Genomic DNA, 14,225 nt, shown 5'->3' on the forward strand with positions numbered 1-14,225 from the left:
ACCCACCGCAGAGCGCGATAAAGACAACACGACAAAAGTTCTAATAAAAGAACAGAAAATCTTCGATTCGTTGTCCGCTGATTCCTTCTCCAAAACTTAACCGATTCAAGTACTTTTTTCATTAAGAATTAAAGCAAGGCTTGAGCTGTGTTCCTATGTTTTATTTTTTTTTGTATATTATAGCCAGTTTTGTTTTCTGAGTGTTTATGAACACAGAGGAAAATCTGGCCATTTTTTAGGTTTTTGGACGTTCTTTTCTTTTTTAATAATAAAATTATGAAAAAAAAGAAAACTAGGGACATGCTAATAGTGGCCATAGATATTCAGGAAAAAAATCATTACTCTACCGGCATTATCCAGGGAGGAAACAGAGGACAGCGTTTGTATTTAAAAACGGCGGTGTGGACTCCTCTTAAGGAGGCGACTAACCCAAAATTGGCGATTTAATAATTCATTTTATACTTGAAAACAAGCCCAGAATAGTTTCAGTTTTTAAACATAGATAACATTATATTTCCAAGAATTTGATCAGAGCGAAAACTCGTTTTCTCGATAGAAAAAATCACGAAGATGCATCAAATTTTCACAATTTTTTCATATATTTCCGTAACCCTGCATTAAACTAAGTTAATATTTTGACACATTGTATAAAATTCTATCATTGAGACACTGAACTGGCGGATTTTTTAAATGTTGCATATTAAACTGCTCGTCCGCGCGGACGCACATAAATTCAGCCTTACGTCCGTATTTTACAGCGTTATGACTTTTTACGTAACGATGTAGCGTGAAGAGGTAACATACAGACAGACATACATACATAGCATGGATTTTAAATTAGACAAAAAGAACCAGGACAGAAAGTAATAATAAGTATTACTAGCTATTTGACCGAGCTTTGTATTCGATAAAACACGAATAAAATGACATTTTATAAAAATGATTCCTAGCTAGCTAGATCAATTTATCGCCCCCGAAACCCCCTTTAAACTAAATTTCATGAAAATCGAAGGAGCCGACTCCGAGATTCCATTTATAATATTATGTACAAGAATTGCTCGTTTAAAGATATAAGATATTATTTATTTAACAAGTATTTTTACAGGTAATTGTAATAAGCACTTTATTAGTACATCATAATATTGTTACAAAAGTGGAGTCATAATAGTGGAGTAAATTAAAACGCCCCCGTAATAACACGGTCCAGGGGCACAGGGCGTCCGCGTAAGGGCGCCAGGGTGTCAGGGTGACAGCAGCCAATTATCTAGTGCTTGTTCAAACGCAGCTTCCTATTACTTTTAGTGTCTGAACACACTAGGCCGAAAAAATGCGGCCGAAGTTCGGCATGATTACGCCTGCAATGTATTTTTAACCGACTTCCAAAAAACGAGGAGGTTATAATATATTCGGCTGTGGATATATTTTTTTTAATTACCGATGACACACCATTCTAAAATTACGTCGCGTTATATTGTATGCGTAGTGCATTGCTGGTGTAATCATGCCGAACTTCGGCCGCGTATTTTCGGCCTAGTGTGCTTAGACACTTATTAAATCTCGTTATAATACAAGTTATATTAGTTATATGCTGTCTCAACTGAACTTCATTGCTCAAATATTATAGTTAGAACAAACTTTTTTTGTTGAAGTTTAACGATAAAAGTTTTGTAATGATAATAAATTTAATAAACTTTAGAGAGGAACTATAGCAGTATCTATACCTTTATAAGATAGTTAAGGAGTAATAGGGCTATAACTTCGTAATGCTCTTATTAATAAGAGTACTTTCCTATAAAGTCGGATTTGATATTACTGCCAATAAATATTATTATAGGTACAATACTATTATAAGTTCTATATAAAATAACCGTCAGGTGTGTGTAAAATAACACACTTGGCCGAAGTTTTTATAACAAAAACCCAGCAGCTCTGAGATAAATCTCTCCAGGTAACTGCATCTTATTATTCATAAAACAATTTATATTTATATATTTAAACGGCAGATAAATTATACGGAGCTCAACGTATGTTTACGTCGGAGCATAAAAATCTAAGCAGGAGTATGGAAATATGTAGCGGATATCGCGGGCTCACAGAACACTGGAATATTCCGGAATGTACTGGAATATTCTGGAATATATTCCAGAATTCCGGAATAGAGAACTTATCATTCCCGTGAAAAATTATAGGTGTGAAACGCCAACGCTTACACACAATGTTAGTCATCGTTTATGATGGTTAATCTCATCCCGCTACGTGGTGAAAATAAAACCCCTCAGAAACCGTGCACGTTCAGACGCATGTGCTGCAACGTTCAGACGTTGTAAGATAATATTTTTTTTTTTTAAAGAAGGCAGGTCACTGTAGCCCTGACGTCACTGCGACCCATAAGGATTTATTGTGACTAAGATAATAATTACAGAAGGGTAAAAATTTTAAGTTTGTAAATAATAATCGGCCAAGTGCTAGTCAGACTCGCGCACGAAGGGTTCCGTACCGTTATAGAGCAAAAATAGACCAAAAACTTCCGTCGCCCATGGACATTCGCAGCATCAGAAGAGCTGCAGGTGCGTTGCCGGCCTTTTAAGAGGGAATAGGGTAATAGGGGAGGGTAGGGAAGGGACTAGGGTAGGGGATTGGGCCTCCGGTAAACTCACTCACTCGGCGAAACAAAGCGCAAGCGCTTGTGAGTGCTTGTGAAATTGTGTTTTGTATGGGAGCCCCCCTTAAATTTTTATTTTCTGAAAATATTATTATTAATTATTAAAGCACATAATATTATATATTTAAGGCCTTTGTGAAAATTTAAAGTGCCTACCTGTTGTTATTATTAATATCGAGCAAAAAAGGCCAAAAAAGACACATTTGTTGTATGGGAGCCCCCCTTAGATATTAATATTGTTTTATTTTTAGCATTTGTTGTTATAGCGACAACGGATATACAAAATCTGTGAAAATTTCTTAATATAGCGGTTATTGAGATACAACCTGGCGACAGACAGACAGACAGACGGACAGACAACGAAGTCTTAGTAATAGGGTCCCGCTTTGCCCGTTTAGTACGGAACCCTAAAAACTATTATACTTATAACATGCTTCCTTGATCTGCGTTTGTCTTCCTTGTTCTTTAACATCACATCAGACATATCACATAGACAGCAATATGTGTAACTGCATCATTTTTCCGGGATAAAAAGTATCCTATGTCCATCTTCGGGATTCAAAGTAGCGCCATACCAAAATTTCAGCAAGATCGGTTCAGCTGTTTGGGCGTGAAGATGAAACAGACAAACGGATATTCCCATTTATTTTAGCATAATATTAAAGTATGATCTTAAGAGGGAGGAGGGTTTGCCGTGGGACAGCCATGCTTCGGCACGAATGGGCCGGCTCGACCGGAGAAATACCACGGGCTCACAGAAAACCGGCGTGAAACAGCGCTTGCGCTGTGTTTCACCGAGTGAGTGAGTTTACCGCAGGCCCAATCCCCTACCCTTTTCCCTTCCCTACTCTTCCCTATTACCCTATTCCCTCTTAAAAGGCTTGCAACGCACCTGCGGCTCCTCTGATGCTGCGGGTGTCCATGGGCGACGGAGGTTGATTTCCATCAGGTTTGCTCGTTTGCCCCCTTATTTCATAAAAAAAAGTGCGTAATGTGTTGCTCAACATAAAATACATAAGTAAAAAATCTGTGAGTGACTCCTGCTTATAGACTTTTTATAGATTGAAACATTGCCTAACGCCGAAGTCACTAACACAGTACATTTCCTAAAGCAATCAGTGTTATGTGATACTAACTTTTGTTGTTATTGGGAAACTTTAACAATACAATAAACTAACTAATATACAATATTACTATTGTCTTCCTTATACTAGAGGTACACTAGAATAAAACCATGTCGCTTACGCAATGCCCTCTTCCGTTACAAAACTTTAACTGTGCAAGATGCAGGTTGCCGAAATGTGAACCTTATATTATATAAAATTCTCTTGTTACAATGTTAGCCACCGTACTCCTCCGAAACAGTTTTACTGATTTTTATCAAATTTTATATGCATATTCAGTAGGTCTGAGAATCGGCTACTGGTTACTTTTTATATTTATAAGTGCATTTGTTGAATACATAATAGTAAATTATTACAACTCGAGACTGACGGCGACCATTGTTTGTGCGACGGGATAGCAATGGACGTTGCCATGGTGACATGCTTATTTAGTCACTTCAATAAAATAATACGGGCGAAATACTTTATATGGCAAAGAAACGTTTGCCGGGACAGCTAGTATTTAAAAATAATGAAACTTAAATTAAACAAAACAAGAAAGTGACGACAGTAAAGTGACCAAAGTGAAGTGACATAATATGGGTTTAACTAGCCTTATCTAAATGTTTTCTGACAGCCCATGGTGTCAATTTTCCTGGAACCCAATTGAAACATTTCTCCCTTTAAACAATAAACCCAAAGCTAACCAGACTGAATAAGCAATTATATTAGATTAACATCAGATTAAGATCCTGTCGAGAGTTTTACAACTTTGATATTTAGGCTAATGGTAGACCCAATTTTTACCCTCATAGTTTTCGTATCAAATGATTTTGTAGGTCATTTGTTCTTCAGAGAAATTGCTTTTATACGTTAAAACGTAAAATGTTTTATAATTCCATAGCAATAATACAATAATTTAAATGATTTAGTGTGCTCTATCGTGTATTAGGTATCTTCATGGTAGACTGTCTGAATAAGTTTGAAATAGCAGAACACTCGCAGAACAGCTTTAAGAGGACTTAATACTGCACATACAGACATATAGGTATATTAGGTCATCTTAAAGTAGCCCAGTTATAGGGTTAGTTCAGCCTTATATGGGAATCTTAAATTAATTATAGTCAGATTTTTTTTTGCGCCAGTGTTTAGAGGAGGTCACAAATAGCTTAAATTCGAAAACTTGACCAGCCACGACGTGTGCGTTAGCCGCCATATTGGTTTGAAGGTCCAATCTTTTTTTAGCTATATCTCCTTTATTTTATATTTTTTTACGAAAATGATAAGAACTAAGTTTGTTGTAAATATATATTTCTACATTTTAAGTTCTTACAATTTTCAGTAATTTTAACAATATTGTGGCTCGACATGATCTACTTATAGGTTCTTCTGCCGACCATTTAAAACCGTTTTTGCCAAAACAATATTTTTGATATACAGGATTAGAAGATCTTTCTGCCTGTAATGTTCTATTAAGTTCCGTGTCTGAGACTCTGAGATATGATAAGCAATATGTTTTCATCTTCTTCAAGCTCGGACTGCTCAGATTCGGTTTCATGAGCACTTTCCAAGTGGAAATCCGGGTCAACTTGCTCATCATCAACATCGCTGAAATCACCCTCAAAGTCTTACTCTAACCACGTTTGTATGGCGTCATCAAAGTCTGGAGCCGTGCTAGATGTCACTTTTCTTCTTTTATTGCTACGTCCAGAAGTACTTGGTTCGTCCATCTAAAACAGTTAAACATTTTGTGACGTGACGTTCATGAGACACTTAAGAATAAACACACAAACCAGGACGTGACGTCCAAAAAAATAAATACACTAATACTGACCTTACGTCTCTCAGACACCAAAGCACCGTACATGTAAAACTGTTAACTCGACGAGAATGCGAACTCGACAGGCCAATGGGTATCGCAAATCCAGAAGCTAGCGGGGTGCGCGGGTGAAAAATATTTAAAAAGACTAAATTACGGAGAAAATTGTCAACACGCCGTCTGTGGGACACCCACGTCACTACTTAAAGGTTAAATTGTCAACACGCCGTCTGTGGGACACCCACGCCACTACTTAAAGGTTAAATTGTCAACACGCCGTCTGTGGGACACCCACGTCACTACTTAAAGGTTAAATTGTCAACACGCCGTCTGTGGGACACCCACGTCACTACTTAAAGGTTAAATTGTCAACACGCCGTCTGTGGGACACCCACGTCACTACTTAAAGGTTAAATTGTCAACACGCCGTCTGTGGGACACCCACGTCACTACTTAAAGGTTAAATATAATATGTTTTTTAGTATTTGTTATTATAGAGGGAAACAAAATACATAATATCTGAAAATTTCAAGTCTCTACCTATCACCGTTCTTGAAGCCTGGAGACAGACACACGGACAGACAGCGAATTCTTAATTTTAATTGTGGTTAATGTAAAGAACGACAAGTTTATTTCTGTTTTTTTTTCTGTATTTGACAATAATCGCGATACAGGTCGAACAGGTCGAAATTATACTTTGACTTGTTTTTTGCAGTTATTTCCTTAAATATTGATTTTACAAATTTTCGACAAATTTGATCCTTAACATTTTTTTGAAATAATTAAAAATAAAGGAGATACAGCTAAAAAAAGATTGGACCTTCAAACCAATATGGCGGCTAACTCACACGTCGTGGCTGGTCGAGTTTTCGAATTTAAGCTATTTGTGACTTCTTCTAAACACTGGTGCAGAAAAATTTCTGACTATAATTAATTTAAAAAAATCTAACCCTACTGGGTTAAAGCTGTTCTGCGAGTTTGATTGAAACGACATGCTCAGTTTTTAACTACTATGGTAACATCAGTAAAAAAAAGGGTTGTTATCCAATCACCACCTCGAAATTTCATCCCATTTATTACAAAATTACAATTAATAAAAAAGGTTTTTTCGGCACAAGTCTATTTTTATTCAATTTCTGTACAAAAATAGTCATAGTCAATAGTCATAGATAGAGCTCATGAACAACTTGTGAACAGAGAATTTCCAACCAAATACAGTAAGCAGCGACTAATATTCATACAGATCTGTCAATTGTGTCATCATGCGTTTGCCGCTTGGTTGGGTTATGGAGATACACTCATACATAAACATCACTTTACGTGGGAGAGCCATGCTTCCGCACGAAAAACGAAAAAACCGGCGTGAAACAGTGCTTGCGCTGTGTTTCGCCGAGTGAGTGAGTTTACCGGAGGCCCAATCCCCTACCCTAATCCCTTCCCTACCCTCCCTTATTCCCTTCCCTTCCCATCCCTACCCTCCCCTATTACCCTATTCCCTCTCAAAAGGCCGGCAACGCACCTGCAGCTCTTATGATGCTGCGAGTGTCCATGGGCGACGGAAGTTGCTTTCCATCAGGTGACCCGTTTGCCCCCTTATTTCATAAAAAAAAAAACACCACAATCGGAGTTGAATTTAGCCTTCAGAATTGTAAATATGATTTGGCGGATACTTAGATATTTTTATATTACATTTTTTTTCACGGGCAAGTTTTTTTAGTTTTTACAAAACTTACATCTTTGCACATCAGAGATCTTGTTTTGGTAACGACGATATGAAATAGAGATAAGAGAGACAAACAGACCGTTCATCTAATGATAAGTGACTGCGGATCGCGGGCACTACCAAAATTTAAAGAACTGCGTATGTTCTTTTCTGTTCTTACACTTTAACGGCCCTTGGTAGGCGATTAAACTATGGTTTTTAAACTAATTATTGTAGCAGGTATATTACTTCATTTTCAGGATCACAGTTGATACATACAATATTTTTATTTTTTCCATAGCTCTTAAGACTATATTTTGATAATCACTGTTTTCAGTTTTTTCTGTGAAATTTGAAAAATTTCTTCTATGGAACTTGTGATAAGTTTTGTTTTTGTTTTAGACTAAAGCATATTTTGTCGTAGTCTTTCATCGATCAGAACCATAAAAATAGTCGCACACATTATACAAAGAAAATAATTACCAGGGGCACTGGACCGGACCTTTCTGAATAATTCATTCATTCATTCGTGAATAATTCATTCCTAATGTTTACTTGATACGAATTAGCGTTAAGTTGTGTTTGAGGGAATAATTTTGTCCGTTTCTGTAATGATTCTGTGCTTTATCTTTTCTTGGATTTTTATGCCACATTTTTAGCCTGTTTTTGCACGTGATTTTGCTTACCTAATTTTTTCACTCACAATAAACATTCAAACATTCCTTATACAGAGTAAAATTCTCAGGCATATTTTGTGTTATTTTTAACGGTTTTCTTCGGCTGAGAATATTTATAATATTATTATTAACATAAATGTCAAACTTACCTATTTTTATTATAATAATAATTATTTTAGCGATTAAAGTGTTAAGTGAAAACATACAGAAATGAGTTCAAATTGTAATAGTATACAGGGTGTAAAAAAAAAGTCATAATACTGTAGAGTGTGTACGTGTTCCTTGTTGAGAGTTCACTGTGAAAGTAGCAGCGCTGAAAGACCAATATTTTTTTAAAATTTTGTATGGGGAATCTCGTGACGCTGTAAAAGTGAAAAAAAATTGGTCTTTCAGCGCTGCTACTTTCACAGTTTTTTTTTTAATGAAATAAGGGGGCAAACGAGCAAACGGGTCACCTGATGGAAAGCAACTTCCGTCGCCCATGGACACTCGCAGCATCAGAAGAGCTGCAAGTGCGTTGCCGGCCTTTTAAGAGGGAATAGGGTAATAGGGGAGGGTAGGGAAGGGAATAGGGTAGGGGTTAGGGGATTGGGCCTCCGGTAAACTCACTCACTCGGCGAAACACAGCGCAAGCGCTGTTTCACGCCGGTTTTCTGTGAGAACGTGGTATTTATCCGGTCGAGCCGGCCCATTCGTGCCGAAGCATGGCTCTCACACGTATGAAACGTAAACGTAGTGAACTCTCTACAAGGAACATGTACACACCCTAAAGTATTATCACTTATTTTTGTTACGCCCTGTATAGTTATAGTATGGGATATGAATAGACATTTCTTGAAAAGGCATAGGCTACTCTATCATTCAAGTAGACTCACTACATTTTGTCGGTTTATTGGAGCGTACGTCCGACCGCAGTACTACTACTGCAAGACTTACGGTACATTACACTCAAATAGACGGTGATGGGACAAGTTGTAAAAGACGAATGAAAAACAGGACGAGTCTATTAGGATGAACGATTTCATTCATTATTTCAAATAGTAAAGTTGCTTCAAAATAATGATCCTATTTACCCTTAGCCATGCGTAAGCGACTCGTCACTCGACCGATTTTAATATAATAATATAGAGTAGACCATAAAGTAAATGTAAATGCTATTTTTTCAAAAACGCACGGTTGTAAGGTATTGCAAGATTTTATTTAAAACCTGCTAAGTCGATGGGAACAGCCAGTTTTAATCATAATGTTAATCCATACTATCCATACTTCCATCCTTAATAATTAATATACTTATACTTATATACTTTACTTATTACTTTACTTATTACTTTACTTATATTACTTATTACTTATATACTTATTATTACTTATATACTTATTACTTTTACTTAATTACTTATATACTTATAATATTATAAATCCGAAAGTGTGTCTGTCTGTTTGTCCGGCTGTCTGTCTGTTACCTCTTCACGCCCAAACCGCTGAACCGATTTGGCTGAAATTTGGCATGGAGATACTTTAAGTCTCGGGAAAGGACATAGGATACTTTTTGTCCCAGAAAAATGCACGGTTCCCACGCGATAAAGGAGTTTTGGAACAACGGAGTTGCGGGCGTCATCTAGTACATTATGACTAAAACTAGCTAGTTATTTACATGCTTTAAATTTATTATTATTATTTATAGTTACCTCTCTCGAAGCTGTATCATCTACAATGGAAACAATGGATTTAGTTTTATACTTTCCTAAAGTTTTAAGCCCAGTATTATAAACTTTTTTTTCAAAACATAAATAAAATTAATACTCAAATATCACTAGAAAGGTCAAAGTTTTTGATTATGCAAGTTGGATTTACTGGAATTTTAATAATGTCACGTTTATTACGTATTAATATTATAATCTGCGATAATACTTGACTTTAATAGCGAAGTTATGAAGGTCCCTAACCTCGCAGCTTGAGATACTATTATTATGAACGTGAGGGTGGATGGATTATATTTTCGTTACTATTTCATGTAAAATTGACTAAATTAAATTTCTCAAATGCATCTAGACTCATAAGGCTAATATACCTAGCGGAATAGAGAAACAAAGGCCTAGCAAGGGAGATGTCACTATCAGCAACACTGCGTGGTAAAAAGAGACGTGTGATACATGACAGCAGCACTCTTTGACGTCCAGTCGGCACGTGCCGCACGTTGATAATTTAATCTCATAGAAATCATGTTCAATCATGCTTGTGTAAGAGTATACGTACACATATTTTTACACACAGATGAAACCAATTTCAGTTTCGTTTGACAGCTCGAGATTGTTGCTCTATTCCGCTAGGTATATTAACTTTATGTCTAGACTATGCATTTGATGAAATATTTCAACAGCGAAGTTCGAAAACTAAGGGCCTGTTTCACCACTATTTATAATAGGCTTTTTGACAGATTCTCCATACTTGATCTGTCAAGTTAATTGGTGGATAGCCTATTCGTCACTTATCAGGAAGTTGTGAAACAGGCCCTAAGTGTCCTAAGTAGATATTATTGGTGAGATTTGTAATAAGCTTTAGGTCTCTTTTGAGATATATTTGCGATATGTTTTTAACTCGAACAAAGCCAGTAACATTACTATATATTATTGCCTAGACTAGACGTTGTTGCCCGTAATAAATATTATTATTAAATTGGTGAGTTCGTAAATACGTTTGCAGTTTTTCACTTTATTTTAACATACGTCCCTAAGCTACCTTCTGTAAATATTCAAAGGGTGTTAAAATCTAAAGCCAGCCTTCGTTTGCGTATGGCGAAGCAAAAAGTCCGGCAGTTGGAATCCTTTTACCTGTGGGGTCCGGCCCGCAGTTCGGACGCTTCTTATTTTATTCCGCTAGTAATCCCATCTGAAGCGAGGCGTGGGGATTTCACACGATATCTCTGAAGCGAATATCTCTTGTCTAAAAATTATTTTGAGCGTGTACGAAGTAGCCCGCGGGCCTCGATAAAGTAAAACAGAATATTGTATACTGTCATGCTCATAATTATAAGAACGAAAGTGTATCTTTTTGTTTGTTACTTTCATTGAAATTTTGTTCAGAAGTAGGTATAGTTTTTATCCTTTTATATATGTAATTGACTGTACTGTTGGTTCTTGGTGGAAATTCATGTTGAATACTAATAAAACACTATTTTTCGTGCACTTTTTCCACTATATTCAGAAATAATTATAAACCGGTCGTGTAATTTGTTAAAATTATAATTCTTTCTGAATAATGTGGAAAAAGTGCACGAAAAATAGTGATTTATTTAGTATTTATCCTTTTATGTTAATTTTGTTTAGTGCAAGCAGGAGAGTAACAAAAATCCATATATCCATATTGCGCCTTATTCAATGTAAATTAACGAATGTTAATATTTAATAATTAAAATATTTAAAACGATTTCCACAACATTCGTAAAACATTAATTGGTTCGTTAAAAATGTAAAAACTTATTTGAGACGAAAATAAAAATTTATTTTTAATTTAACTCAGCCAAGTTTTATTGTAGGCCGAGGGATTGTTGAAATGTTTTAATTTACTGAAAATACATGAATCCTGCTTAAATTGTTTTGATTTTCCCTCCAACCTAAAAATACTACGAACATGAATACGAGTACAACTGAATTGAAGCTTATATTCCGAAACGAATTTCAAATGTTCACTTTTGACCTTTTTTATGTTTGACTGTGGAATACCTGCAGACTGCAGTAAAACCATATTGATCAGGACATTTGGAAGTTTTTGGTTTTCTAAAGTGAACAATTACGATAAAGGATTGTTTTCATTGAAGCCTCATCAAAACTACAAAACCGATTTTGTCATAATTTGAAACAAATGTTGAGAAAAGGTACTTTTTACTGCCTACAGTATAAAATACCCTATGCCAAACATACGGTGAATATTTCGCATAGCAAGAAACATTAAGTTTATCAGGTAAACAGGCAACAAAAACAAAATCGAAATCGATTCAACCCGTTCCGGTTGGAAATAATTAAACGAAGCCCTGCGTCAGTAGGGCTCGGGTCTGATAAATTTATATGACGTCACAAGATTTATTCTGACAATAGTTGTCGCCCGATCAAGATGGACGCCCCCGTTAGGACAGTTATTCGGTGTTTCACGACATTTACCCGCACACAACATATTGTTATGTGATTTTATATTAAAAGGACAGACAATTCGGTTGTGATCTTACAAATAATAATAATATCCTGATCCTTGAGTATAAATATTACGTTTCACTTATCCCAAAAAACCCTTAAAAATCTTAGCTTAGATGCTGCAAGCTGCAACCAGACTACCATAACTATCGTGAAGACTTGTAGTTGACAGAATTATTATTGTAGTGGACAGCGTATGCCACTCAAGAACCTGCGTATTGCTTCGTGCTTAAAACGATACCATTGCAGCATTGAACGATCTGCGTGTATCATCTTAGGTATCGTCTCACAGCACGAAGCTTCATACGATAGACGCATATGCGGCCGCGGCATTACTGCACTATACAATAAAAAAAGAAGTCCTCGGCTCAGACACAGTAGATAGAATTATAACTCTGAGACTTGCTCATGACTCTTCCAACGAGAACCACAATAGTGAAATCCTCACCTACCCGACCAGGTAACTGACGTGAAACTATCTTGCACTCCACTATCAAGTTTAACAAGTAGTGACTTGTGAAGGCTGCTATCATGTTCTTGTCTTACCTACCAGGCTACCATAACTAACGTGAAGGATCTTCCAACTTTCTGCCGGGCACTGTAAAACTCTGAAATGAACTATCACCAGTAGTATTTCCGGACCAATACGACCTACAAACCTTCAAGAAGAGAGCGTGTTCCCCTCTTAAAATGCCGGCAACGCACTTGCAGCTCTTCTGATGTTGCAAGTGTCAGGTATAATCAGGTGACCCGTTTGCTCGTGTGCCCACTTATTTTATGTAAATAGTGGAGCAGCGTGTGCACACGATATATTGCGTTGAATCTTTAGCTACCAGGCTCCCATAACTAACGTGAAGCTCTCTTCCAGTGGGCAGCGTGTGCCACACAATAACGCTGCTGGACGTGCCGCGCTGGGCGGACCCGCGCCGGCCGGCCCAGCTGCAGTGCCACTACACGCGCCGGCCCAACGACGCCGTGCTGCACTCCGTCAAGTGGTACCGGGACACGGATGAGATCTTCCGGTATACTTCGCAGCAGGTGAGGCTCTCATAAATTAAAAGAGATTAGCGGGAGTTCGTTTGTACGAGTAGAGAGTCGTCATAGAAAATTACTTATTTTGTATGAAAATGTTGACAATTCCCATACATTTTGAAGTTTCATAGCATTGCGATTACGCAGCTAATTACAGGAATCATGTTTGTTTCTGATTTGCATTGATAAAGCAGACACCTGATATTGAATGCCAGCTACAATAAGAATATAGCTTGCATACATATTTGAATCCAGTCCACCAGTACCTGAAACTAGCTACTGTATCAATTTAAATCGGCACAATTTGCAGATTTTCTATGCGAAGGACGAGAAATGACTTTTTATCTCACTTTTCTTTTTACTTTCTTATTTCTTAGTACCTACCTGGATGAAGCTTTGCTCGGTATAGCAAACACTCATTGACTTCGTGTTACTTAATAACGCCATCTGTTGGTCGTTAAAACAATTAGTTGCTAACAAAATAGTATTATTATTCGCCAATAGATGTCAGGAAGAGTCATATTTTTCAGTTTATCGATTATCGATAAAACACGAATAAAAGAACATTTTCCGAAAATGAATCCTAGCTAGCTCGATTTATCGCCCCCGAAACCCCCTATATACTAAATTTCATGAAAATCGTTGGATCCCATTCCGAGATTCCAATCATATATATATACAAGAATTGCTCGTTTAAAGATATAAGATACTGGTCAGTTCTGCCAATGAATTACACCAATAACTCACTCGAAACTTAATCTTTCTGAAAACTATAATACGAAGTCTCACTTGTTACTTTAAACCGAATAGTTAACTGGAGTTTAACCCGCTAATGCCAACAATTACCGTTATCGTCCATTCCGCGCGGCCGGAGTTGCGAACTATCTGGGGGTAGCTTCTACCCCACACCTACTTTTGGTAGGTACCGGACTTAATAATTTGGGGTTAAAAAGGCTAAATAATCGACTTAATCCTAAAAAGTATGGCATTCGAATAAAAGGAAAGGAAATAAAAGGTTAAAATATAAAATAATAATAACTAGC

General features: G+C 36.8%; 1 protein-coding gene across 1 annotated transcript in view; it reads left to right on the forward strand.

Moving 5' to 3' along the window:
- The window catches only part of LOC121732566, a 119,900-nt gene that overhangs the window by 42,314 nt on the left and 63,361 nt on the right, over positions 1-14,225 (forward strand). The window contains exon 2 of the mRNA XM_042122494.1: positions 13,019-13,188. Within this exon, the coding sequence (XP_041978428.1) occupies positions 13,019-13,188 (170 nt within the window). The remainder of the gene's footprint in view (positions 1-13,018; positions 13,189-14,225) is intronic.

Source organism: Aricia agestis, chromosome 12, assembly GCF_905147365.1.
Source record: "Aricia agestis chromosome 12, ilAriAges1.1, whole genome shotgun sequence".
In the NCBI taxonomy this organism is placed as follows: domain Eukaryota; kingdom Metazoa; phylum Arthropoda; class Insecta; order Lepidoptera; family Lycaenidae; genus Aricia; species Aricia agestis.